Source organism: Equus caballus, chromosome 20 (assembly GCF_041296265.1).
Source record: "Equus caballus isolate H_3958 breed thoroughbred chromosome 20, TB-T2T, whole genome shotgun sequence".
NCBI classification, from domain to species: Eukaryota; Metazoa; Chordata; class Mammalia; order Perissodactyla; family Equidae; genus Equus; species Equus caballus.
In genome coordinates this window covers 25,291,323-25,318,350 of record NC_091703.1, presented here as the reverse complement: position 1 = coordinate 25,318,350, position 27,028 = coordinate 25,291,323, and the positions used below count along the sequence as shown (strand labels likewise).

The following is a 27,028-nucleotide window of genomic DNA, read 5'->3' as shown; positions in this document are numbered from 1 at the left end:
AGCAGAATCCGGACTTCTAAAGAAGAAAAAAATCCAACTGAATATAAAAGAACATCAAAGCCTCTTGGACAACAGATTAAAGGTTTTTAACATTTCTTTAGAGAGAAAATAACTGGTTCAATTTGTACAGCATCTGCTATGTGCCCAACATTTATTAGGCACTTTAAAAGCATAATAAAAATGAAATTAAAAAGCTCAAGTATGTGACAAACTATCTATAGTGCAAAATCACTCATTTAAGGGCTTAGATGTTCCTATCTGATCAGTAAATTGCCTTCAAAGAGTTCTAAGGTAAAATGCTCCCAGGTATTTCTGAACCCGGAGAACTTACAGTCATTGCTGGAGAAGCCATGAGGGAAGCCACAGCCTCTGGAGGACACGTCTAAATAAAATGTGTCTCTCTCTAAGTAGCTTAAATGTCAGACAGGTGTGACTTTTTCAAGAGAGAGACAAGAGAAGAATAGAAAAGAGAAGAGAAGAAAAGAGAAGAGAAGGGAAGAGAAGAGGAAGGAAAGGAAGGGAAGAGAAGAAGAGGGGAGGAGTAGAGAGAAGGAGAAGGAGGGAAGAAAGAAAAGACAGAAGAAAAGAAGGAAGGAAGGGAAGAAGGGAGGAAGGAAGGAAGGATGGAAGGAAGGAAAGGAGAGAGGGAAGGAGGGAGGGAAGGAGAAAGGAAGAGGGAAAAAAAACAATAGAGCATTTAGAAAACCATAGCATTCCTGTCAGAATAATACTCTGTACCCAGAGCCACCCTCAATAAAAAAAATCCTGGGAGCACTTATGGAGCAGACAGGGTCTACGTCCTGGCAAGGAAAGATACTAAGTGTCTACTGTGGTCATGAAATTACTGGCAGATTTCCTGGAGGTTTCTAGTTCACTGGACAATTTTAAGACTCACATTTCTCTTAAGATTAAGGCAAGGATGGAAGTGAAGTTAAAAATTAAACATTTAGCTTCGTCATAGTGAGGATGAAGGATATGGTAAAGGATTTACAGGGCTAAAGTCAGTAAATCTAGAAATTCAGTATCTTTTAAATTCGAGAGAAAAGTCTTCACAGGAAAAGAATTGCTTTTCCATCCTGAATCAGGTTAGTCTTACTCCTATGCACTTATTCATTATATGAAATTAGCAATCAATTACTTCTCCAGAGGGTGAGAAAGGGGCCTGCTCTGTTAGAGATCCTATCAAAAATATTTAGCAATCTGGGGAAATGTTTGGGAAAAAATATCTATTTTCACAGCTTTTTCGTAAGAGGAAGAAAAAAGAACATATTTCTAGGGATAAGTGTGAGATGGACAGTTGTGTGAATAGACAAGGAAGGAGAAGTGTGTGTTTTGTGGTATATGATGCTTGTGTATCTGTCAGTGATGTGGTGTGTCTGGGGTGTGTGTGGTAGAGGGTATGTATAAGTATGTTTGTAATGTATGTGGTGTGGTGTGTGAATGTGTGGCTTGTATGTGTGTGGTCTGTGTGTATGGTGTGTGTAGTTCACATATATGTGTTTGTGCAGTGTTGAGATGTCTTTGTATGTATGGTTTGTATGTGTGTATGGAAGGTTTTATGTGGTGAGCATGAAAGGAGTTTGTGGTATGTGTTTGTACTATAAGTGCTGTGTGTATATGTGTGGAGTGTGTATGTTTTGTGTGTAGTGTTGTGATGTGTTTGTGTATGTGAGTGAAGTGTATGTGTAGCAAGCACGAGGAGGGTTTATGGTGTGTATTTATGCTGTGTGTATGTGTGAAGCTGTGTAGTATGTGTGTGGTGTCATTGTGTACGTGTGTATTGAAATAAACAGCAGCCCCGGAAGATGTTCCAGTGTGTGATAATGGTAGTTGACAAACTGCTCATTTAAAAATACTTTGCAAATCCGATCTGAGGGATTTTAGGTGTCTTTCGAGCATCTGGTGTCATATAAGCTGATGTGGTCAAATCTCAAGATGTAGACCAGGGCATGACCAGCGCATGTTGGTGCTGGGCTCCTACTGAAAAGGGCTGCCTGAAATGAGACCGCTTCGTCCTTTCACTCACTTTGCTGAGCTTCCCACCAGCAAATGTCAACCTGGCCACAGTAGCTACTCTGTCCAGGGAAGTCGGGGGGTGGAGAATGATCTGCCTATCCTCATAACAGCAATATTAATAATCAGATAGTTATTTTTTGGATCTATTAAGATATAAGGAAAATAAAAGAATTTAATTTACTTTTATTTATTCCTTTTCTGACATTCTTCCTTTCTTTTTGTCCATCCGAGTTTCTGATGTTTAGCAATCTCCTCCTACCTGAAAAACTTTTAACATTCATTGCAGGGCTGGTCTACCAGCAATAAATTCCCTTTGTTTTTGTTTTTTTGATAGTCTTTATTTCTCCTTCACTTTTGAGGGATATTTTCACTAAATATAGAATTATAGGTTGGCAGAGGTTTTTGTTTGTTTTCTATAGTTTTCTCTATATTTTTAATCAATCAAAAAATCATAAAAGTGAAAAGTCAGAGGAGGTGCATGCTAGAGTCAAATGGGTACTGGTGTGATGGAGCTCATTTCCCTTTGATGCATGTTTTAAATCAGAGAGGAGTGCTGGGTGGTTTGGGGTCAATTCCTACCTGTGTTATCCTGACATCAATATGTTTTGCACTTACAGTAGATATAAACCAAACCTTTCAGCAAGAAGAGAAGCAACTGGAACCCCTATGTAAATGGATAACAAGTTCCCTCCCAGGAAAGGTAGAAATTATTTTGTCTCATTACATAAGCTTTTTCCTTCTTAACTAGGACACCATAGATTCCAGGTGAAAGGATTTTTTCATAAAGATATATAAGGCATCTTAGAAACGTGCAGGGAAGAAAGTGAAAAAACCAGTCCTGCTATGGTTTTCCATTAGAAAAACCCTAAATAAAAAGAATCTGTGTACCCCAGGTGTTAACACTTTAAGTTATTTTGATTCTCGTACACTTGTTAGTTTATCACTTGGTAGAGAATATCAGAAAGAGGTGCACTATTTTGGTTCCATCTCAAGGAGAAGGAGACAGATCTGTGGATGGAAGTGAGGCAGGATGAATGTTGTTGAGTCATTGCACCCGTGGGCATCAACAGTTGGATATTTACTGAACTTTTTTTAGAGAAACTGTTTATCTTGAGCAGGACAGGAGAAGGACAATAAGAAATTATCACTATTGGTTTAAAGTTATGTCCATGTCATGGGGGACAAAATCTCAGAAGAGGGGAGGGCAATGGATTATATACTTTTTCACTTTATATAAAGATTAGTTGTCTATTAAATTTTATATTTTTTTCTTGCATCAATTTTGATATTTGATTATTTTGATATATTTATGTTGTCTATTTCATCTATGTTCAAATTTATATATGAACACATAAAACATATAACCATATAAAATGATATATATCTCTATGTCACTGATCTGCCCTTATGCTTCCTTTAGGCTTCTTTGGGTTTGACATGCACAATATCTTGCTGCTACTCAGTCTCAAGCACTTTAGAATTCCCCTCATGGTCTCCTTTTTAACTCAAGCCTTATTTAGAAGTAATTCACGTTCTTCCTGGAGCAATGTTTAGGAGAACAGTGAACAAAACTCAAAAGGGCACCCTTAACTGACCACCACAACAAGCCCTCCTTCACACCTTGAGAGGATTGCTCCCTCTTTGTCCTCTAGAGGCTTTTTTTAATCTCCTCCAGGGATTCTCCTTATGTTTATGTTAGCTTTCTTGGTCTATACACTTCCCTTTTGCTTTTGAGGATTATGTTTAGAAAGCTTATAGCAAGCCATCCTCAGTGTGTGTGTGTGTGTGTGATTTGAGATGTTTTTCAGATGACTCAAGGACAGTGAGTTTAGGCTGAAAGTCAAAGGAAGGGCTGGCTAATAATTACATTTCTCAGAGGTATTGTTTTCTTCCTTCTGTTCAGCTCCAAGGTTCACATAGAGCTAAAGTTTTTGGCAATCTCCCTGGGAAGATTGGGGGACAGTATGTTCATGCTTCACAGACCCAGTAAGTCTTTGGAATCTAAGCATTTATGGAGAGAGTCTCTAGACCCTTCTATTGCCAGGGGCTTGGTATTTAACTCCTGTTGCTTCTGTGCCCTCTGAGGCAAAACAAACAAGCAAACCCCGAGGTCAAATGTCTTCACTGAAAAATCTGCCTTCAGTGATCATTTTATGCCTTGAGAACTCTATCTTCACTAAACCCTTGGCCTGAATATTTATTTCATCTTTCCTGCCAGATGATCTCTGCTTTTAATGAAATGTTCTATTTTAAATGTAAAATATTCTTATTTGTTTACAAAGGGAGATCAGTCCAGAAAGCTAATTTTCCAGGCACTAATACTTTTTTTTTCATTTAATGGTATATCTGAAGATTGTTGCAGATTATACGAATTTGGTATAAATACATTATAATTTATTTAACTAATATGTTGAACTAACTATATAACTAACTATATATGTTGAAGATTATATGAATTTGGTATAAATACATTATAATTTATTTAACTAATCACTGATTGATAAGGATCTTATTTGTTTAAAATCTTTCATTACTTCAAAACAATTCTGCAAGAATGTTTTATAATGATATAAAATTAATTCAATAGGATTATTATTGATTATTATAAATAATAAAACATATTTATGCACTAATAACATTGCCTCAAACATATAAAGCAAAATTAACAGTACAATAAAAAAGATCAAAATCTGAAATAAAATATTAGAAAAACAAATTTAAGAATTTATAAAAAACATTTTAAAAAATCATCTAAACTAAGTCAGGTTCAACCTAGGAATGACAGAGTAGTTTCATATTAGAAAATATATAAATGTCATTCAACATAAATTAACTAAAAAATGTAAATTCTATGATCATCTCAATAGATATGGAAAAATATCTTTATAAAATTAAGCTTCATTCACAATGAAAATTCTTAGTTAACTATGAATGTATGATAAGCAGCATTTTAAGATGACTTCTACTGAAACTTGGTTGGAACCAAAGTGCAGAGGAAAGAGCAAAGACCCCCAAGGGTGGAGCCAAGAATCACAAGGATTGTCCCCGCTCCTCAAGAAAAATCCAAGAAATGACATCAGCATCATGGCAGAGTGAGTTGTCCTGTTTGTCTCTCTCCACTAAGTTGCAACTAAACAAACATTCACTAACCAACAGAGGATTCCCTGTACAGCACAGCAGGATGTCTGAGAGATCCATGCAGCCATATATCTGAAGGGGGGTGGACTGGAGATCCCCAGGAAGCAGTGGAAGTAGGTGAGCAGACCTCTCCCCAGCCCCAGCAACAGCAATACAGATCATGGGTCCTTATGCAGTGGCCAGCATATCTGTAAGAGGAGGCTAGGGCAGCCTAGCCTATGTGTGAATGCTTTCAGCATCGTAGCCTGGCCCACAGCAGTGCCCACTGTGCCACAACAGCCCCACTAGTGGGAACACTCCCCACTGAGTGGGTGCAGCTCAGGCCCAGTGAAGGAGCTCTGCCCACCAAATGCAGCAGATCAGCCAAATCACCCAGGAGTGCAGAGACAGCCAGCTCATGAAAGACAGTGCTCCTCTCATCCTGCCTGGGGTAACAGCTCAACTGATCCCCTGCCAAGTGCAGCAGTCCCACCTGCATGAGAGTGACCTGCCAGCAGAGAACAGAGGCCCTGCTTGCACATGTGTACATGACCCTCTAAGCAGCTGTGGCCAGCACATAAATGCAGAGCTTCCTACCGGCACAACTTCCAGCAGACAGGGTGGGTTCAGAAAACACAGCTCCTGCTCCCCCCTGCCCCCAAGTAGTGGCAGGTAGAATCTGTGACCTGATACTACCAGAAATGCACTGGCAAAGGATCAAGTCATCAAACACCAAGAAGAACCACAGTAACACTTCAGAGCAGAAGGAAAATGTCAAGTCTCCAGAAACCAATCCTGAAGTCACAGTAATTTACAAGCTAAATGACAGAGAATTCAAAATACTTATGATAAAGAAACTCAGTGAGTTATAAGAAAACTCAGAAAGACAGTTCCATGAGCTGAGTAAATAAAATTAATAAGCAGAAGGAATGCCTCCCCAAGGAGATTGAAACTCAAAAAAAAAAAAAAAAAAAAAAAAAAAAAGCCAAATAGAAATTCTGGAGATGAAGGCTATAATTGAGATAACAAATAATCTAGAAACCATAAAAAATAAAGCTGACATTATGGAGGACAGAATTAATGATGTAGAGGATATAAATATAGAAATGCTTCAAGTGGAGGAGGAGACAGAACTAAGATTTTTAAAAAAATGAAGAAATTCTTCAATAAATATCTGACTCAACTAGGAAAAGCAACATAAGGATTATAGGTATTCCAGAGGGAGAAGAGAGGAAGAAAGGAGCAGAGAGCTTGTTTGAAGAATTAATAGCTGAGAACTTCCCAAACCTGGGAAAGGAACCAGAATTACAAGTACATGAAGCCAATAGAACTCCTAATTATATCAATGCAAAATGACCATCTCCAAGGCATACAATAGTAAAATTGGCAAAAGTCAATGACAAAGAAAAAATATTAAGGGCAGCAAAGCAGAAGAAAATAACCTAGAAGGGAGTGCCTATCAGGTTTTCAGTGAATTTCTCAGCAGAAACGTTACTGGCTAGGAGAGTGGAATGATACACTCAAAATACTGAAAGACAAAAACTTTCAGTCAAGAACACTCTATCCAGCAAAATTATCCTTCAGATGTGACAGAGAAATATAAGCTTTCCCAGATAAACAAAAGCTGAGAGAGTTCATGACCACTAGACCTACCTTACAAGAAATGATGAAGGAAGCCCTCCTACCTGAAACAAAAAATGCAACAGTTTACAAAGCTTTGAGCAAGGAGATAAATAGACAAAATCAGAAAATTGCAGCTCTCTATCAGAACAGGTTAGAAAACAATTATAACATAAAGGACAACAGGAAGGAAAGCATCAAAAATGACTATGAACACTTCAAGTCAGCCACAAGCTCACAACATAAAAAAGAATAATTTGTGACAACAATAACTTGAAAGGGGAAAAGGAAAAGGATGGAACCTGCTTATGCTAATGGAAATAAGAGGCTATCAGAAAATGGACTATCTCATCTATGAGATCTTTTATACAAACCTCATGGTAAACACTAAAAAAAAAAAAAAAAAAAAAAATCAAAGCAGAGCCACAAATCATAAAAGAAGAGAAAACCATCACAGAAAATCACCAAACTGAAATGGGAGTCAGAAATACAAGCGAAAAGAAACAATGGAAATATAGAACAACTGGAAAACAAGATACAAATGGCAGTGTTAAGCCATCATATAACATTAATCACTCTAAGGGTAAATGGAGTGAATTCGCCAATCAAAAGACACAGAGTGGGGGCCAACCTGGTGGTGCATCAGTTAAGTTCACATGTTCCACTTTGGCAGCCTGGGGTCCACCAGTTTGGAACCCAAGTGTGGAACTATGCACCACTTGTCAAGCCATGCTGTGGCAGGCATCCCACATATGAAGTAGAGGAAGATGGGCACAGATGTTAGCTCAGGACCAGTCTTCCTCAGCAAAAAGAGGAGGGTTGGTGGCACATGTTAGCTCAGGGCTAAGCTCCCTCAAAAACAAAACCAAAAAAACCCAAAAACAAAACAAAACAAAAAGACACAGAGTGTGGGATGGGTTAAAAAACAAGACCCAACAATATGCTGCCTCCAGGAAACACATCTCAGCTCTAAAGACAAACATAGGCAAAGAGTGAAGGGATAGAAGACAATACTCGAAGCAAATGGTAAGCAAAAGAAAGCAGGTGTTGCCAAACCTAGACAAAGCACACTTCAAGGTAAAAAAGATAAATGAGAGATAAAGAGGGGCAGTAGATAATAATAAAAGATATGTTCCACCAAGAGGACATAACACTTATAAATACATATGCACCTAACACAGGAGCAGCAAAGTAAATAAAGCAACTATTAACATACCTAAATGGAGAAATTGACAGCAACATAATAATAGCAGAGGACCTCAACACCCCACTTCTGTCAATGGATAGATCATCCAGACAGAAAGTCACCAAGGAAACAATGGCCTTAAATGAAACACTAGACCAGATGGACTTAATAGATATATACATAGAACATTCCACCCAAATACAGCAGAATACACATTCCTCTTAAGTGTACACAGAACATTCTCAAAGATAGACCATATGTTGGGAAAGAAGGCAAGCCTCAATAAATTTAGGATGACTGAAATTATATCAGGTATCTTTTCAGACCACAATGCTATGAAACTAGAAATCAACTGCAAGAACAAAGCTGGGAAAGTCACAAATATGTGGAGACTAAACAACACACTACTGAACAACCATTGGATCAATGAAGAAATCAAAGGAGAAATTAAAAAATAACTGGAGACAAATGAAAATGAAAACAACATATCAACTCTTATAGGATGTAGCAAAAGCAGTACTAAGAGGGAAAATTATGGTAATACAGGCTGACCTCAACAAACAAGAAAAATCTCAAATAAGTAATCTTAAATCACACCTAACAGAACTAGAAAAAGAAAAAATAAAGCTCAAAGTCAGCAGAAGGAGAGGAATAATAAAAATTAGAGAAGAAATAAATGAAGTAGAGAATAAAAAAACAATAGAAAGGATCAATGAAAGTAAGAGCTGGTTCTTTGAGAAGACAAACAAAATTGACAAACTCTTAGCTAGCCAGACTCACCAAGAAAAAAGAGAAAAGGCTCAAATAAATAAAATTAAAAATGAAAGAGGAGAAATTAAAATGGATGCCACAGAAATACACAGGATTATAGGAGAATACTATGAAAAACTATATGCCCACAAATTGGATAACCCACAAGAAATGAATAAATTCTTAGACTTATACAACCTCCCAAAACTGAATCAAGAAGAAATAGAGAATCTGAATAGACCAGTCACAAGTAAAGAGATTGAAACAGTAATCAAAAACCTCCCGGGGCCAGCCTGGTGGCTTAGTAGTTAAGTTCATGTGCTCCATTTCAGTGGCCTGGGGTGTGCAGGTTCAGATCCCAGGTGCGAACCTAGCACTGCTCATCGAGCCACACTGTGGTGGCATCCCACATAAAACAAAGGAAGACTGGCACAGATGTTAGCTCAGTGAAAATCTTCCTCAAGCAAAAAGAGGAAGATTGGCAACAGGTGTTAGTTCAGAGCCAATCTTCCTCACAAAGACTATGTCCCAAAAATCAAAAGTCCAGGATTGGGGCCAGCCCCGTGGCCAAGTGGTTAAGTTCACATGCTCCGCTTCAGCAGCCAGGGGTTTCGCTGGTGCGGATCCTGGGCACAGACATGGCACTGCTCATCAGACCACATTGAGGAGGTGTCCCACATGCCACAACTAGAAGGGCCCACAACTAAAAATACACAACTATGTGCTGGGGGGGATTTGTGGAGAAAAAATTAAAAGAAGATTGGCAACTGTTGTTAGCTCGGGTGCCAATATGTAAAAAAAAAAAAAAGTCCAGGGTCTGATGCCTTCTCTGGAAAATTCTATCAAACATTCAAAGAAGATTTCATAACTATTCTTCTCAAACTATTCCAAAAAACTGAAGTCACTCCAACAAATGTTGGAGAGAATGTGGAGAAAAGGGAACACTCATACACTGCTGGTGGGAATGCAAACTGGTGCAGCCACTATGGAAAACAGTATGGAGATTTATAAAAAAATTAAAAATAGAACTACCATATGATCCAGCTATCCCATTACTGAGTATATATCCAAAGAACATGAAATCAACAATACAAAGATATCTATGCACTCCTATGTTCATTGCAGCATTAACTCATAATAGCTAAGACAAGGAAGCAACCCAAATGCCTATCAACTGATGAATGGATAAAGAAGATGTGGCATATATACATAATGGAATGCTACTCAGCCTTAAAAAGGCAAAATTGTCCCATTTGCAACAACATGGACAGAGCTTGAGGGTATTATGTTAAGCAAAATAAGCCAGATAGAGAAAGACAAAGATGATATGATTCCACTCATATATGGAAGATAAACAAATACATGGATAAAGAGAATAGACTAGTGGTTACCAGAGGGAAAGGGGCTAGGGATAGGGGGCCAAAGGGGTAAAGGGGCACAAATGTATGGTGACATATAAAAACTAGACTATTGGTGGTGAGCACAATGCCATCTATACAGAAATTGATATATCGTAATGTACTCCTGAAATTATACAATACTATAAACCAATATGACCTCGACAAAATAATTTTTAAAAAATGTAAACACTTTTGAACCAGCGCTTTCATTTCTAGAGAAATAATTAGGACATGCACAAAAATTAAGCTAGAAAGACTGCCACATATTATTTATATAATAGGAAAAATAATTCAGTATTTATTAAAAGAAAAATCCAACATTTGTCTAGCCGAACTTCAAAACCCCTATGGATAAATGATTCCTTTTTACTCTCCATTTGCCCCCACTGGAACTGCAATGTCTGTAGCAATTATCTTGTACTTGTCCCACAATTGTATAGGGGGAGCACTGGGGGCATACAACTTGTCTCTTTAGCTCCACAAGTCCATAGATATAGAGATGTGCCCCAGAGCAGATGACTTCTAGGATTCTTATCCACACCTGTTTGAAACTATTTAGATGATAAGATTTTGAACTTTGAACTAATGAGATTTTGATGAGGCTTTGGACTTGAGCTGATACTGTAATGAGATGAGATTTTTAGGAACCTTGGGATGAGATAAAAGTGGGATGCATGTGGGATGAAAATTAATCTTCTGAGACCCACAGGGTGGGCTGTGCTAGGCAGAATTCTAAGATTGCCAACATTCTGGTCCCTGATGTACATGCACCCTCCTCCATTTTTTTAAGCAAACACTAAGCTAGGCGCTGCTTGAAAGGATTTTGCAGACGTAGTTTTTGTCCCAAATCAACAGATCTTAAAATAGGGGGATTGATGTAATCACACAAGCCTTTAAATCTGGGTCTAGGGGGTCAGAGACAGAGCAGTTAGAGAGATTCAAGTGTGAGACGGATTCAACACAAGGGAGATTCTTGTTTGCGGGCTTTGGAACTGAAGGGGTCCATGTGAGCAGTAACATGAACAGCCTCTCAGAACTGTGAGCAGCTCCTAGCTGACAGCCAGCAGGGAAATGGCGACTTCAGTACTACACCCACAGAAAATTGAATTCTTCCAATAACCTAAATGAGCTTGGAAATAGATTCTACCTTAGAACCTTCAGCTGAGAACTCATCCTGGCTGATCCTTTGATTTCAGCCTTTAAGACCATAAGCAGAAAACCCAACTACACTACGCTAAACTTCTGACCTACAGAACTGTGAGCTAATAAATGGGGGTTGTTTTAAGCCACTGTGTTTGTGGAAACATTTTTTACACAGGAATAGAAAACAAACACACCTTGTAAAGCATATCTACAACAAAACCTTCAACAAACATTATCCAAACTGTAAAATCATTAGAATCACTCTGTGTAAATCAGGAACAATGGTATAAAACCAGAGATGCTTGGTGCAATCAATAATACATTGGTGGTTCTGATCCAAAGAAAGCATGAAATTAGAGATCTGAGGATAGGAAAATAAGAAATAAAATCATCGTTATTTGCATACTCCCTACGTAGAAAACCTCCCCAAATTAACTTTTAGCTAGCTGGCTGGATATAGCATCAATATTTAAAAGTCAAATTCATTTCTTTATACCAATCACAGACATTTTAAAAATGTAATTAAAGCTACACCAAATTACCCTCCATTGAGTTGTAACAATGTAGGTTCACTTCTCTTCTCCTTCACGCTTGCCAACAAATGTGCTTTTGAATCTATGTGCTTATGCCAATCTAATATGCAATCATAGTTTCTCAATATATTTTTAATATTTATTGAGGTATAAGTGTATACAATAAAATCACGGATCTTAGGTGTACATTTAGATGAGTTTTGACTAGCGTATAAACTTGTAAACAAGGCTTATAGAACATTACGTTACTTTAAAAGTCCCATCCTGTCCCTTTCCAGTCCTCCTCACTAGAAGGAATTACTATTCTAATATCTAGCCACATAAATTAATTTTGCCTGTTTTTGAAATTCATAAAAATAGATTTCTATAGTGTGCACTCTTTGCTACCTAACTTCTTCAGCTGAGCATGTTTTTGTTGAGATTCCTCCAGATTGTTGATTCTGTCAGTGTTTCCCTCCTTTTTATTTCTGAGTGATATCCCTGGAATTAGTATACCACGGTATGTTCATCCATTCCAAACATTCAGCTATTTTGAATAAAGCTGTTATAAGCATTTCAGTACAAGTCTTTTTGTAGACATACGTTTTTACATTTCTTGGGAAAATACCATTTGTTGAAAAAGGCTACTTTCCTCCACTGAATTGTATTAGTACGTTTATTTAAAAGTATTTGACCATATGTGCATATGTTTCTGGACTCCCTACTTTCTTCCACTGATGAATTTGTTTGGCCTTACACCAAGACTACACTGATTACTCTAGCTGGAAACTACCTCAATAAGTACTTTACATTTTTTTAAATGCAATTTTTCTCTGCAATGTGCATACATGAGTTTCTCAACCAGGCTATTCATATAAGTTTGGAGAATGAAGCAGTTTCCTTGAGAGATGGTCTTTGTTGTTACTAAGGGGACTTACTTCCATAGTAACCCAGGGTATTTGTAAGTGGTCCTTTAAAATAGACATGAGCCAAAGTACTTGGAAGACTGATTTAATTTTCTGGGACATTCCAGTTGGGATTATATTTTAAGGGAGTAGGGGATTATTAGATCAGTCACACATCTTTCAATTGTATCATAATTTCTCAAAGGTCAGTGAGTGCGATAAAATTTTAAATTAGTATCTAGATCTCCAAATTTCTGAGTGGTCGCTCTGAAAGTGAAAGTATGCTTTTAACTGTGTTGACAATGAACACTTTCTGTTCTACTTCCCAGTTCCAAGTTTTTGTTCCTTCCGCTATGGATTATCTCTCCTCCTGCATGTCTGTAATGTATTAATAATGTCACAACGCATGTGTGTGAGCCTCACAATGGTAGTCATGGTGAACAGGACGGATCCACACGGTTTACCCAATACCTCCACAGAGGAGCTCCTGGATAACATAAAGGTATATCGAAAATATTATCCACAGTCATAAGTTTAAAATCCCATTTTCCTAACTAATTTGCATAGAGATTGAATGTTATCATAATCGATATGACAGTAATAATTAGAAAAAGAAGCTTAAGTTTTGATCTACATTGCTAGTAGTAACCTAAATAAACATGTCCTTGATTAAAGTATGCCTCAATATTGTGAAGGGCTTTGTTGTGTGAATCCCTTTATGTGAAGAAGAATAAAAACCAAAAGTTAGGGCCTCTTTAGAATTGAGAAGTTGGGACAAGAGAAAAAAGGGAAAGCATTTTAAAACAGAAGTGAAAGTCAAGACACATTCTCTTTTTTTAAGTTTTGACCAGGCCATATATTTACACATTTAATTTCATCTCTGAAAGGTAAGGAGTTGTTACTTGTCAGAAAATGTAGTACAGGAAGAAATGGAAATGAGTGGGAAGAATACTTTTTCACTTTACTCTTCCTATGTTCCTTTATGAATGCACAGGCAAATATGAACATATCTTCTTATTTTCACTCCTTTTTTACATTAAAAATAATGCTCTATATGCAAGGTACTGCACCTTGACTTTTTTTTTACATAGTCATCAGAACAAGGCTCACACATGACGCATATGTAGGAATTCCCAGACAGGGAGTTTAGAATAACTATAATTAATATGTTAAGGGTTCTAATGGAAAAAGTTGGCAACATACAATACCAGATAGGTAATGTCAGTAGACAGATGGAAACTATAGGAAAGACTTAAAAACAAAGAGTAGAAATCAAGGCAACTTTAATAGAAGAAAGAACGCCTTGATGGGCTCGTATGTAATCTCAGCACAGCTGAGGAAAGAATCAGTGAACTTGAATATAGATCGATAGACACTCCCCAATCTGAAATAAAAGAGAAGGGGGGGTGGAGCTTAACAGAACATCCCAGAACTGTGGACAGTATCATAAGGTGTAACTTGTGCATGGCTTGAACCGCAGAAAGAGAAGTCAGAGAGAATGGCAAGAAGAACTATTTTACAAATTAATGGCTGAGAACTTTGCAAAATAAATGCCGACACCAAACCACAAAACCAAGAAGATCAGAGAACACCAAACAGGATAAATACCAAAAAGAAAAATAATTAACAACAAGAAAAACCACCTAGACATACATACATAATTAAATTGCAGAAAACCAAGAGAAAAAGAACATCTTGATAAAGCCAGAGGAAAAAAACAACCTTACCTACAGAGGAACAAGGATAAGAATTACAGAAGATTTCCTGTCAGAAACCATTCAAACCAGAAGAGAGAAATGAAATCTTTAAAGCGGTGAAAGTAAAAAAAACAAAAAAACAAAAAAACAACAACAAAACAAAATCCTGCCAAGCTAGAATTCTATATCCAATGCACAGGCAAATCTGAACATATTTTCTTATTTTAACTCTTTTTTACATTAAAAATAATGCTCTATATACAAGGTATTGTGCCTTGATTTTTTTTTTTTTTTTTACATAATCATCAGAACTAGGCTCACATATGACGTACTTCACATATGACATACTTCACGACTGAAAGAGAATAAAGACTTTTCAGGCAAATAAAACCTGAGGGAATTCATTGCCAGCAGGCCTGCCATGCAAGAAATGTTAAAAGACAGCAGATTTTAGTCCAACTATATCAATAATCACTTTAAATGTGAATGGTCTATATACACCAGTAAAAAGATAGAAATTGTCAGATTTGATAAAAATCCCCAAATGTGGTGTCCATAAGAAACCTGCTCTGAATTCAAAGACTCAAATAGATTAAAAGTAAAGGGATGAAGAAAGATGCAAACATTATGCAACCAGGCAAACGCTAATCAAAAGAAAATTGAAGAAGCCATATTAATTTCAGACAAAGCAGAATTTATAATAAGGAAGATTATCAGAGATAAAGAGGGTATTACTTAATGACAAAGGGATCAATTCTCCAAGAAGACATGATAATCTTAAGCATGTATGTCCCTAACAATAAAGCATCAAAATACAGAATGCAAAAACTGCTAGAACTGAAACAAGAGATAGAAAACTATAAAATTGGTAACTGTTTTCTGTTTTTTACATTTGTTTTTGGTTTCCTTTCTTTTTTTCATTCCTTTTTTTGGCTCTTCTGTGTTTGAGTATAGTATATGATTAAATTTTCTCTCTTTTTTTGATGTATCATTTATACTTTAAAAAATCTGATTTAGCGGTTACCTTTAGGTTTACCATATACATTTTTTAATAATCCAAATCCACCTTCAAATAACACTATCCTGCTTCATGTTTAGTATAGATACTCTATAACAGAGCATTCCCAATTCCTCTCTCCCATTCTCCGTGACACCGATGTTACTTATTTCACTTATCCACATGCTATAAATACCCAATACATAATTACATTATTGCTTTAAACAAATAGTTATCTTTTAGATCAATTCAAAGTAAAATAATTTACGCCTTCATTTATTCCTTTCTGGTGCTCTTCCTTTTTTGTGTAGACCCATGTTTCTGAGCTACGTCATTTTCCTTTTCCATGAAGAACTTCTATTAACATTTCTTTTGTAGGTTGTGGTTTTGTTTTCTACATCTAAGAAATTTTTGCATAGCCCAAGGTAAAAAATAATTGCCTATGTTTTCTTCTAGAAGTTTTATAATTTCAGGTTTTACATTTACATGTATGATCCATTTTGACTTTATTTTTGTATATGTTGTGTTGAAGATCCTTTTTTATATATGGATATACAATTGTTCTAGCACCATTTATTGAAAAGACTCTTCTATCTCCACTGAATTGTCTTTCAACGTTTGTTGAAAAATCAGTAGTTGTGGGATTAACATGTCCTACCTGATTTTAAGCGTGGTCATAAAGTTATAGCAATCAAGACAGTGTGGTATTAGCATAAAGACAGAAAAATAATGAAATAGAGTTCAGAAATAGACTCACACACATATGAGCTACTGATTTTTTCATGATCCACAAAAGAACAAACATAAAATTGGATTTCATCAACATTCAAAGTACACTGTTAAGAGAATGAAAAGACAGCCCAGAGGCAGGGGAAAATATTTGCAAATCATATCTAATAAAGGAATTCTATAAAAATTCAATACAAATGAAATAAAAAAAAACAGAAGAAAGATGTGAACAGACACTTCACCAAAGAAGATATATGATGGCAAATACTCCAATGAAATGATGCTCCAAATCATTAGTCATTAGGGACAAGCAAATTAAATCCACAAAGATTTATTCCTACACAGCAATTCAAATGGCTAAAATTATAAAAATTGGACATACCAAGTGTTGTCGGGAATGTGGAGAAACTGAAATCCTCCCACACTGCTGGTGAAAATGGTATAACCACTTTAGTTAAGCTTGCACCTACCATATGATCCAGCCATTCCACTGCTAGGTATTTACTGTAGAGAATTGAAAGTATATGTTCATACAGAGAATTGCACATCACTGGAAACAACCAAAATATTCATCAATAGGTGAATGAATGCACAAACTCTGGTACATCAATAAAATGGAGTACTTAGCACTAAAAGGAAATGAACTATTGATACACAGAACAACATGGATGAAACTCAAAATAATTATACTGAGTGGAATAAGCTAGATGAAAAAAAAATAGTGCCGACTGTCTGACTCCATTTATATAAAACTTCTAGAAAATGAAAACTAAGCTATAGTAAGAGTCAGCAGATCAGTGATAGGGGAGGAGCAGGAAGTAGCAATTACAAAAATAGTAAAGAATCTTTTGGAGGTGAAGAGTATGGTCATCCTCTTGATTGTGGTGATAGTCTCATGAGTATACCCATATTTAAAAATTTATCAAGTTGTATCCATTATGCCAAAGATTAAATGTGCAGTTTATTGTGTCAATTGTACCTCAAAAATCTGTTGAAACCTATCTATTCAGGGGCCGGCCCAGTGGCATAGTGGTTAAGTTCGCGTGCTCCGCTTTGGCGCCCAGGGTTTGTAGGTTCGGATCCCAGGCATGGACCTAGCACCGCTCGTCAAGCCACACTGTGGCAGCATCCCACATAAAATAGAAGAAGATTGGCAACAGAAGGTAGCTCAGAGCCAATAGTCCCCACAAAAAAAACAAATCTATCTCATTCAAAAACTTTTTCTTGAACTATATTCTTAAATATTTGTAGTATTCCATTGTTTTGGTTTAAATATTGAGAACCGCATTTCCTAGAGAAATGGCTGCTCACAGGGGACCATACTTTATATGCCTCTCTGTAGCAACAGAGGAAGGAGTTCAAGCTGTGGAGCTTGGAACATTTTTCTGGTCCATTCACCCCCACCAAGGGACCTCCTGCTACAATCCAGGAAAATTGATCTTCTTCGAGTATGAGTCACAGAAAAGAAATTCTGTTTGCTGTTATACAAAGATACTCAGTGAAGAAATGAAGAAATAGAGTATATAATCATCCTAAAATATGAAAACTCAGAAAGTTGTTTCCATGAAGCAGATCTAAATTGTAACCTGAAATTACAAAATGAGCCTAAAAACTAGCACAGCAATTATAGCTACAGAAGGAATACCACCATGCAGCATATACAGGAGCTCAAAGTAGAGATGACCAGGCTGTGCTCAGACAGCAGATGAATGAAAAAAGGAAATTGAGAGAACTCAGTAAAGGATTATGAAAAAACAAGACAGAAGATTTTAGAAAAGAAAAGACAAAATAACAAGGAAAACAAGAGAGAACAGGAACCACAGAGAGCACAGTAAGGGACACTGAGTATAGAAAAGAAAAGGAAGGAAGATGAGAATGAAGGTGATACACATGAACAAGGAGTATTCTGTAATAGGGTTTCCCCCTGCCACAATAGCCAAGGAGTAGGTATCATTATTCTATTTAAAATTTACCAATCTGATAGTTAGAAATTCTGCCATAACTGTAAAATATTCTTTTATTATTAATGGAATTGCACATTTTTGTATTTCTATGACCTATATTTATTGGTCATGTCCATTTTTTTCTCTCGTAAATTATCTATTGATATCCTTAGTGCATTTTACCTATTGGGGCATCATCTATTTGCTTTTCATTTATATGACTCATACAGATGAATATATATTTATTCCTAAGACTTATATAGGGTAATTTATATATTTATATGTGGAATACTTTGTTCAATGACAACTAGTTAATGCATTAAATAGGGAAATATCAACTGAGGTTTTATCCATCTGGTGTGGGGAATTTCAGTCTGAGCTTAGTGGTTTTAATCCAATTATGGTAGGCTCTTTCTCTAAGAAGAGAAAGAATGATGGCTCTTAAAGAGTGATGGCTTTAGGGTATAAGAAAAACAACCCAAGATTTTGAGTGATGTGTTCACGTGCACAGGGAAGGTTGAATCAATGTGTGCTGGACCACCTGATGTAGGTAAGGGTGAGTACTGATTTCCATGGCGCAACTCCTGTGATTTAAAAAAACATGGAAGAGCATTGTGTTCCATCCTCTGGAAAGCCTCTCACCAAAGGTCTGGAGCTTCCATGCCCCTCCAGTAGCCCTTCCATGCTACTTTATGGATGCCCCTCACTGTTATTATTCGATATCCTCAGAGTGGTACTCTTACCAGAGCTCTCATGAAAGCTTTTTTCTCTCAGACAGAGACATCACTATCCAGAGGCCACAGCCACAGGATGACAGGGATTTGAGAAGGGGAGAAAAAAAGAGGAAAGAAGGTGACAAGATATTAGTGATGAGAGAACAAACACATAGATTCCTACCTATTTCCTTATTTCGTATTCAACCAAAAATACCACTTGGACCATTAACTCCTTATTCAATAAAATCCTTCATTACTTAATATATTCCTCTTAATTATGCAGCTAGCAGAGAAAGTTTAGAGAAGGGGACTATCTTGGATGCTTCCAAAGAAGCTTTATCCTGCCCTCATCTACTATCCTGAAAGTTTCTCCCTTTCCAGTGAGCCAAAAATCACATGCAACCTGCTCCCCAGAGTCTCAACCATAAGTTCATTATTAAGAATTTCTTGGACCAACTTTAACAGTGCAACAAAACCATAGAAGCTTCCCTAACCTGAGGATTGACAGAGAAATCCACTCCCGGGAAAGACAACAAAACAGGCCACATCAGAGCCAAGCAAAAGAAGAGAAATGGCCTTTTTCTTTCACTGTCCCACCCAATTATTTCCATAGTTCAGCCCGAGAACATCTCATCATGAGTTGATCTTCTATCTATGGCTATTTTTCTCTCCGGGAACGGTGCGTATGTGGACAAGTGTTGTTTTGTGAATGAGGCTAACTTAATGGAGGAGTTAGAAGAAGAGAAGAGGCAAGAGCAATCTAATGATTGAAGTAGATCTCATACTATATAGCGCTCTGCAGACACGTTTACATGTAGTTTAGCAACACTGAAGAGACAGGTATTAAATGCTTATGCTGTGACAGGTACTGGGGATACAGATGGTACCCTTGACTTGCAAGGACTTTACATTACAGTTGAGGATACCAAAGATTAAACGTAACTACACACAGAAAATAATGTTATAAAAGAATGAAGAAGTTCCCATGACAGAGAATATTAGGCAGAGGGAGCTACTTTACACAGGGTGAGCTGGAAGACCAATTTTCCCACATCCCTGAATATCATGGTAAATCACCAGTATGCAGAGCAGCTAGATTTATCTCCTCTTTTCTTTCAGAACCCCGTGTATAATTGGAGCCCTGAAATCCAGGGGATCATCTTCAGTTCCATCTTCTATGGTTCAGTTATCTTCCAAATTCCTGCTGGATACTTATCTGGAATATACTCCGTAAAGAAAATGGTTGGCTCTACATTATTTGTCAGCTCTCTAATTAATTTGTTCATCCCACTGGCAGCTCAAGTTGGAGAAACTTTGGTCATTGTGTGCCGAGTAGCCCAGGGAGTAGCCCAGGTATTAAGATAATGCAAAAACTGAACAGGGTTTAAATTCACAGAAAGTGTCAGAGATCAAATGTCCTAATCCGTCGCATTTCAGGGGACAGTAGCAGCAGCTCAGCAAGTAATATGGATCAAATGGGCTCCTCCCTTGGAACGAGGCCGACTTACCTCTATTAGTATATCAGGTAATGACTTGGGCCTAGAATATTTGAATACCATTGTCACCTCATTGTATCATGTTATTCCCTAGAGCCATAAGAAACATGTGTGTTTTAAACTGTCAAGGGCTTCCGAAACCATCTATTCCAGCATCCTCACTTTAAAGATGTGGAAACTGTCTGGAATGGAGAAGAGGCTTCCTTAGCTCAAACAGTAGAAAAAAGAGGAAAAAGGCCAATATTTTATTCTTTTCTTCTATTCAGTGTTATGCTATACAAATTTATTTCACTGGAAAATGTTCTTTGCTACTGTGAGGATATATTATCTCTACTTTGAGATACTTCCATTCATTAGGGATGTTCTTTGTGCCTTCTGATTAGGATTTATGCTGGGACCCTTCATTACCCTCATTGCGACTGGATTCATCTGTAAATCCCTGGGCTGGCCCATGGTCTTCTATATTATGGGTGAGTATCTTTCTATAAAATTCCAGTCATTACTCAGAACCTAAGACAAAATTAAAAATAGAAGTTGAATATAATGTAATACTTTATATAAAGTTAATGAAATTAAACATCATGAATCCCATTGAAGGAAAGATACGTCAAGATTCATTAATTTCTTATTACAAGTAAGGAATCATGCGCATAACTGTACGTGCATTATTGTACATAACTTTCGCAGTTCTATAATGTAGGTGCTACTGATCCATACCTCTTATGTGAAACTCTTGGGCAAAGGGATGATCAAAATAGATCACTTTTCAGAAAGATAATGTGATCAGTATACTGTTTATACTTAACACCCCAAGCATGATCTGAAACACTGTCTCATAATCAAACACACTGATCTCTGAAGTAAAATGTGAAATTCTCACAAATTTGAATAAATAAAAGCTACAAAGGATTGGAGTTTCCAAATAAGTTAGAAAATCACTTTTGGCGTTCAGATCTTGGTTTCAGACTTATGGATAAGGGACTGTGGATAGTTGTTATAATGCCCATTCGATAGGTAAGGAAACTTATAGAGGCTTAATCAGAAGGATTTATTTACAAAGTGATTAAAAAGAAGGTAAGAGATGTGGCAGAATCACAGGGATAGTACAGTAATCTGGTGCTAGCAATATAGAAGTTGTTAGCATCCCCAGGTCCAAAGGGGAAAGCAAGGGAGTAGTGGATGGGAATCCATTAGGAGAGAGTCCTGTAGAGACAGCTGCCTTCAGAAGACTCATGATTTTTCATAAAAGGGCATATAGATTGAGATAACGCTAGGAAGGTGATAACTAAGGGAAGAGACACCCTAACCTCATTCAACTCTCTCTCCCTCATCTTCTACTTGGGCTTTCTGTTGGCCAAATCCATCTGGAAAGTAGAGCACTTGGAGGCCTGAGGATATTCATTCAAGTCAGCCATCTGTGGTCAAAGCAGGGTAAAGAAGGCTGAGAGTGGATCCAGGGGGACAAATAGAAGACATTCAACACACACAGTGAGCAAACCGCAGATCCATAATATGAAAACATGTCTTCCATCCTCGAAATTTCTTTGCTCTTCATCACTATATTAGTCATCACTAGTAAGTAATGGTCAGTATAGTGATCGTACACAAACCTTGTATCAGGAAAGGGACTGCAAAGCCTAGAACTGTCTAGCTTGGTGAAAGGAAAATTTGAGAGAGTATGCATTGTCATTTACTGTCATTTAAGAGAAATGCATACCTGCTCTGCACTGCAAAACCAAAATGAATATGCAGAAATTATAGGGAGGTAAAGTTTCAGCCCCATGTAAGAAAAACTTTTTAATGCTGCCCAGTATTGCTGATCAAAGGTTGGATGAGCTCCAATATTCATGTTGTATTCCTATTTCAACAGGAATTCCTATTTAGTTTTGCACTGCAAAACTAAAATGAATATGCAGAAATTATAGGGAGGTAAAGTTTCAGCCCCATGTAAGAAAAACTTTTTAATGCTGCCCAGTATTGCTGATCAAAGTTTGGATGAGCTCCAACATTCATGTTGTATTCCTATTTCAACATCATACATATGTATAGAACAACATATGTCACTTGTGGTTATCATGAGTGACTCCATGAACCCGGAAGAAGGGACTACACATTATATCATGATAACAGCTTTACTGTGAATTGATTCATATGCCTTTTAGAATAGAGGAAAAGTGCCATTACCTGGATGGCAGCGGTTTAGAGAATTAAGTATCTGCCTGCATAACTCTTTTACAATGAGTCATACAATGCCCATAGATGTGAAATGACCTGCCCACATTAGGGGCAGAGGCAAGACTAAAACCAAGAATTTTTTTTGCTCCATTTAATGTTATTCTTAATAAAGTTAAATAAATCTAAATTGATACTGTTTTAAGGAACAAAATAGTATCTGCCTTTAAGCAACTGATAATTGTTGAAGAAAATTACCAAACAGAGCAAATTGGATCACACACTCACGTTTGCACTTAAAATTGCCTGGCTGTCCTGCCACGTTTCTCTCCACAAAGACTATTTCAAGCTTCTCAAAACTTCTCGCCTCTACTCAAATCTCTAAAGTGGCTCCCTTTTGCCTGCCTGCTCTTTTGTCACCTCCCTTTTAACAGTCAAAATTATTGTACAACCTGTCTGTACCCACTGCCCCCATTTCCTAGCCTCCCACTCTCTCCTTGACTCACATCTAACTAATGTCTGACTCATTCTCCATCAAGATAGCTTTTGCCAGGATCACTTATGGCTTCCATCAGAGTTTCTCTGAGCCCCATGTTCTCCCTCTAGTCACACTGGCCTCATAACTCAGGGCCTTGGCACTTACTGCTTCCTCTGCCTGGAGTGTCCTTGCCCCACATCCATGTCACAGCCTTCCCTGAGGATGGCACTCCTCACCTCATCCCCCCATAACTTCTCTCCATAGCTCTTATTTCTGCCATTTAATATCTTTTACTCATTTACTTTTTATTATCTTTCTTGCTCAAACACTAGAAAGTAAGATCTATGAAGGCAGAGGTTTTTGCCTCTTTTATTCACTGATGTATCTCCAGTACCTAGAATAGTGCATGATACATAATAGGCATTGAATCAATATTCGTCAAATGAATGAATGCATTCCCGGAAGACTGACTAATGAGCACTACATACTTCTTGTCCTAACAGAGGATTCCCTATGATTAGTCATTAGCATATAAAACTTGAAAACAACAATTAATTTGGCAAACTTTTATAGGAGTTGAACAATCCCTGAGGCCTGGGCTGTGTCTTAAGAGTATGGCTAAAGCCTAGCTCTCAAACTGAAGGATTATCAAATACTATGTGGGCTCAGCAGTGCCATAATTTCATGGTGGAATATGTTATAAATCTCTAGAGATGAAGGCCTCGAGCAGGGAGGCCAAGTTGTCGTGAGTGGAGGGAGACAGAGGCTAGGAGATTGGGAGAGGCCAGAGGGCTTACCAACAGTTCCGTAAAATTCATTCTGTAGGGAGAGGCAGCTGTAGATACAGAGAGGCCTGTCAAAAATGTGAGCCTTGGTGCAGAATTTCAAAAAAGAAAAAGAAGGTCCAGGTTCTCAGACTGATAATAAAAAATGCCAGTTTGGGAAAGAGACCCACTACAGACAGAAGCAATTCCAATTCTAACTTGTCCTACTTTGATAGGTGCTTGTGGCTGTACCCTAAGTCTTCTCTGGTTTGTTCTGTTTTATGATGAGCCAAAGGACCACCCATGTATGAGCATCAGTGAGAAGGAATACATCACATCCTTCCACGTCCAACAGGTAGAACACAGACGCTCCACTTTGGTATCTCCCAGATTCTGCACCAAATGAAATGTGTTCCAGCTTGTCCTAATGTGCTGAGTATTAATGGGTTCCTCTCTAGGTCAGCTCAAGTGAATACTCTCTGCCCATCAAGGATATGCTTAAGTCTCTTCCACTCTGGGCCATTTGCATGTGTATTTTTGCTTTATTCTGGTCAAGTACCATCATACTTTTCTATACACCAACATTTATCAACTCCAAGCTTCATGTTAATATAAACGAGGTAAGTATAAATTCTGTTTTCATTTTAACTTTGTGAAGGACTCTGTGCTCATTCCTCTATCTCTCATGACTCTAGTCTTAGCTCTTGCCCACCCCTAGGCTGTTTAGTTGATGTTCTTTCCCTAGAGACTCACTGTTTCCAATTTTTATGTCAACATTGCCCAGAACAAAAAGCGTAGACACAGTATCTTGTACTCCCACAATAATACACACTTACCCATGTTCCCACAGATTCCCTACCTCCCATTCACTGTATGATTGCCCTTTTGTTTTAAGGCTCAATGCCATCATTCCCTACAGGAACTTGGATCCTTCCCTGAAAGTCATTTGGCCTGGCCCTGCCACCCTGCCCAGCTCATACCAATCCTCTCCCCTGGGGTAAGGCAATGAGTCCTAGGTTGTGAACCCATGACTCAGGTCTTACTCTGAAAGGACTGGCACTCTCATTGCTTCTCTGACTTGGAGAATCATTGATGCCTGGACCCTTCTGCTGCTTGATGCCACAATAACCAGAAAAGACTCCTTTAGATATGGAGTCTGGGCTTGCCACCTTAAGGCATTCTGTAATAATGCCTCCAGTAACCCAGCCTAGGGGCTAGTATAACAGTGAGATCTTTTTTTTTTTTTTTTTTTTTTTGAGGAAGATTAGCCCTGAGCTAACTACTGCCAGTCCTCATCTTTTTGCTGAGGAAGCCTGGCCCTGAGCTAACATCCGTGCCCATCTTCCTCTACTTTATATGTGGGATGCCTACCACAGCATGGCATGCCAAGCGGTGCCATGTCCACACCCGGGATCTGAACCAGCAAACCCCGGGCTGCTGAGAAGCGGAATGTGCGAACTTAACTGCTGCGCCACCGGGCCGGCCCCAACAGTGAGATCATTTAAGCTCTCTCTGACTCAATTTTATCTTCCATGAGACCACAGAGCTGTTGCAAGGATTAACAGCTGCTGGTCCAGAATAAGCACCATATGACTGTCTGCAATCGCTATCATTATTATCTCTATCATTTTCTCCAGGGCCAGCATTTCCCATTCCCAACATAGTCTTCCTCTCTACTATCCAGTTCTTTCACGTCCCATAATACTAAAAATAGAGAACTAGACAGATTGTGACAACTGTTTCTGACCTCGAAACTATTTTCCTCTTTCCTTCGGGTAGCGTGGCCCCAGCGGCAATTCTGGGGATGTATGCTGATGTTTTCCTGCATGACAGCACAAATTTTAGATACTGAATTTCAATGTAGGGATTACTGTACATCGTGAGTACAGTTACTCACTCTCAAATAACATTTCCTCCTTAGAATGGGCTGCTTTCTGCCCTCCCGCATTTGTTTTCCTGGATCTTTGGTCTCCTAGCAGGTCAGATGTCAGACTTCCTCCTATCCAGGAATATTTTCAGCATACTTAACATCCGGAAACTCTTCATCATGCTAGGTAAGCAACAGACAGAACATTCAAGCACTTTGGTGTACCTCACCGCCATATTCAGGATGCACCTGACTGTGTCATCTGAATCACTTCCCCAGGACTTCTCCTGCCTGCCCTCTTCTGTGTATGCCTACTCTACCTGAGTTCCAGCCTCTATGGCACTATTATTTTCCTGATACTTGCTTGTGCAACAGGAAGCTTTACTATGGTTGCAGTGATTGTAAATACCTTGGAGATTGCTCCCAGGTAGGGTTTTAAAAATCTCTTTCATTTTTGTATCCAAGCTCTCCAGGGTGTTTTAAAATTTCAGCTATTTTGGAGTTCATGGCCAGCAGGCCAAAAGTTCTGAAGAAGCATCAATATAGGTCAGACATATAGCTTAAGTAATAATTATGTACCTAATGATATATGTAAATGTAAGCAACTCTCATGTATATATATGGGGAAGTATAGCCCAATGATTAAAAGCACAGATTCTAGAGTCAGACTGTTGGGTTTCAATAGCATCATGACTATTTTCCTCAAGCAAATTACCTACCTTCTCTGTGCCTGTTTCTCACCTACAAAACGGGAGTAAGAAGAGAATGCTTACCTCTTGGGGGGTTATTAAAAGGATTAAATAAGTTAATATAGGTCAAGTACATAGCATAGTGCCTGGCACATAGCAAACGCTGCACAAAGGGCTAGCTACTCCATTGATATTGTTGTTGTATGCATGTTTATATATTATTAACCCTCATGACAACCTATCAATTAGCACTATTCACTTTATAACTAAAGAAACTGAGGTTCAGATACTTAATCGTTACCCTAAGATCTCACCACTGGTTTGGGATCTTACCTAGGATATCAATCCAGATCTGTTTGGCAAAAACCTTTTGCTCTTTTTACTATGTTATGCCTTTTTTGGGGGGGAGATATAATAAGTACGACTAATGTAAGCAGCTCTGTCATTTGCACAACTCCAGGGGATGCTGTTCACATTGTACTTTATGGGGCTAGCACTCCCTGGAGAACACAGACCCAATATGAACAGAATTCTCTGAAGTTTTGTAAAGCAGTGGTCCTGAAGTAGAGAGGCAAAATCAATCAAGAATAATCCACTGTCACAATTCTTTAAAGAATCTTGCCCATCAGATCTACACAATGAAGACATGTATCCATTTGATTTATTCAGTTCCGAGACGCTCCTTAAAAATGCCTGCAGGTGTTCTGATTAATACTTGGAATTGTATAAAGACATAAAAGAATTGTTTGATATACAATGCACAATACCAACTGAGCCATATGCACTTTGAAAAACAGGTAAATTAAAAACATATATACAAATGGATAAAGG

General features: G+C 37.9%; 1 protein-coding gene across 4 annotated transcripts in view; it reads left to right on the top strand.

The window, feature by feature from the left end:
- Nucleotides 1–957: 957 nt before the first annotated feature.
- SLC17A1 (solute carrier family 17 member 1) overlaps nt 958–27,028 on the top strand; it is a 49,355-nt gene continuing 23,284 nt past the window's right edge. Inside the window, exons 1-11 of one of the 4 annotated variants that reach the window (XM_070244153.1) lie at nt 1,003–1,085; nt 2,634–2,716; nt 3,920–4,002; nt 12,979–13,151; nt 19,851–20,084; nt 20,169–20,256; nt 20,611–20,697; nt 23,878–23,996; nt 24,100–24,261; nt 25,563–25,695; nt 25,788–25,935. In XM_070244153.1, the coding sequence (XP_070100254.1) occupies nt 3,981–4,002; nt 12,979–13,151; nt 19,851–20,084; nt 20,169–20,256; nt 20,611–20,697; nt 23,878–23,996; nt 24,100–24,261; nt 25,563–25,695; nt 25,788–25,935 (1,166 nt within the window). In that variant the 5' untranslated portion in view covers nt 1,003–1,085; nt 2,634–2,716; nt 3,920–3,980. Of the gene's footprint in view, nt 1,086–2,633; nt 2,717–3,919; nt 4,003–12,978; nt 13,152–19,850; nt 20,085–20,168; nt 20,257–20,610; nt 20,698–23,877; nt 23,997–24,099; nt 24,262–25,562; nt 25,696–25,787; nt 25,936–27,028 lie in introns of all 4 variants that reach the window. The other 3 variants (XM_014734226.3, XM_070244152.1, XM_070244154.1) reach the window with 3 other exon arrangements.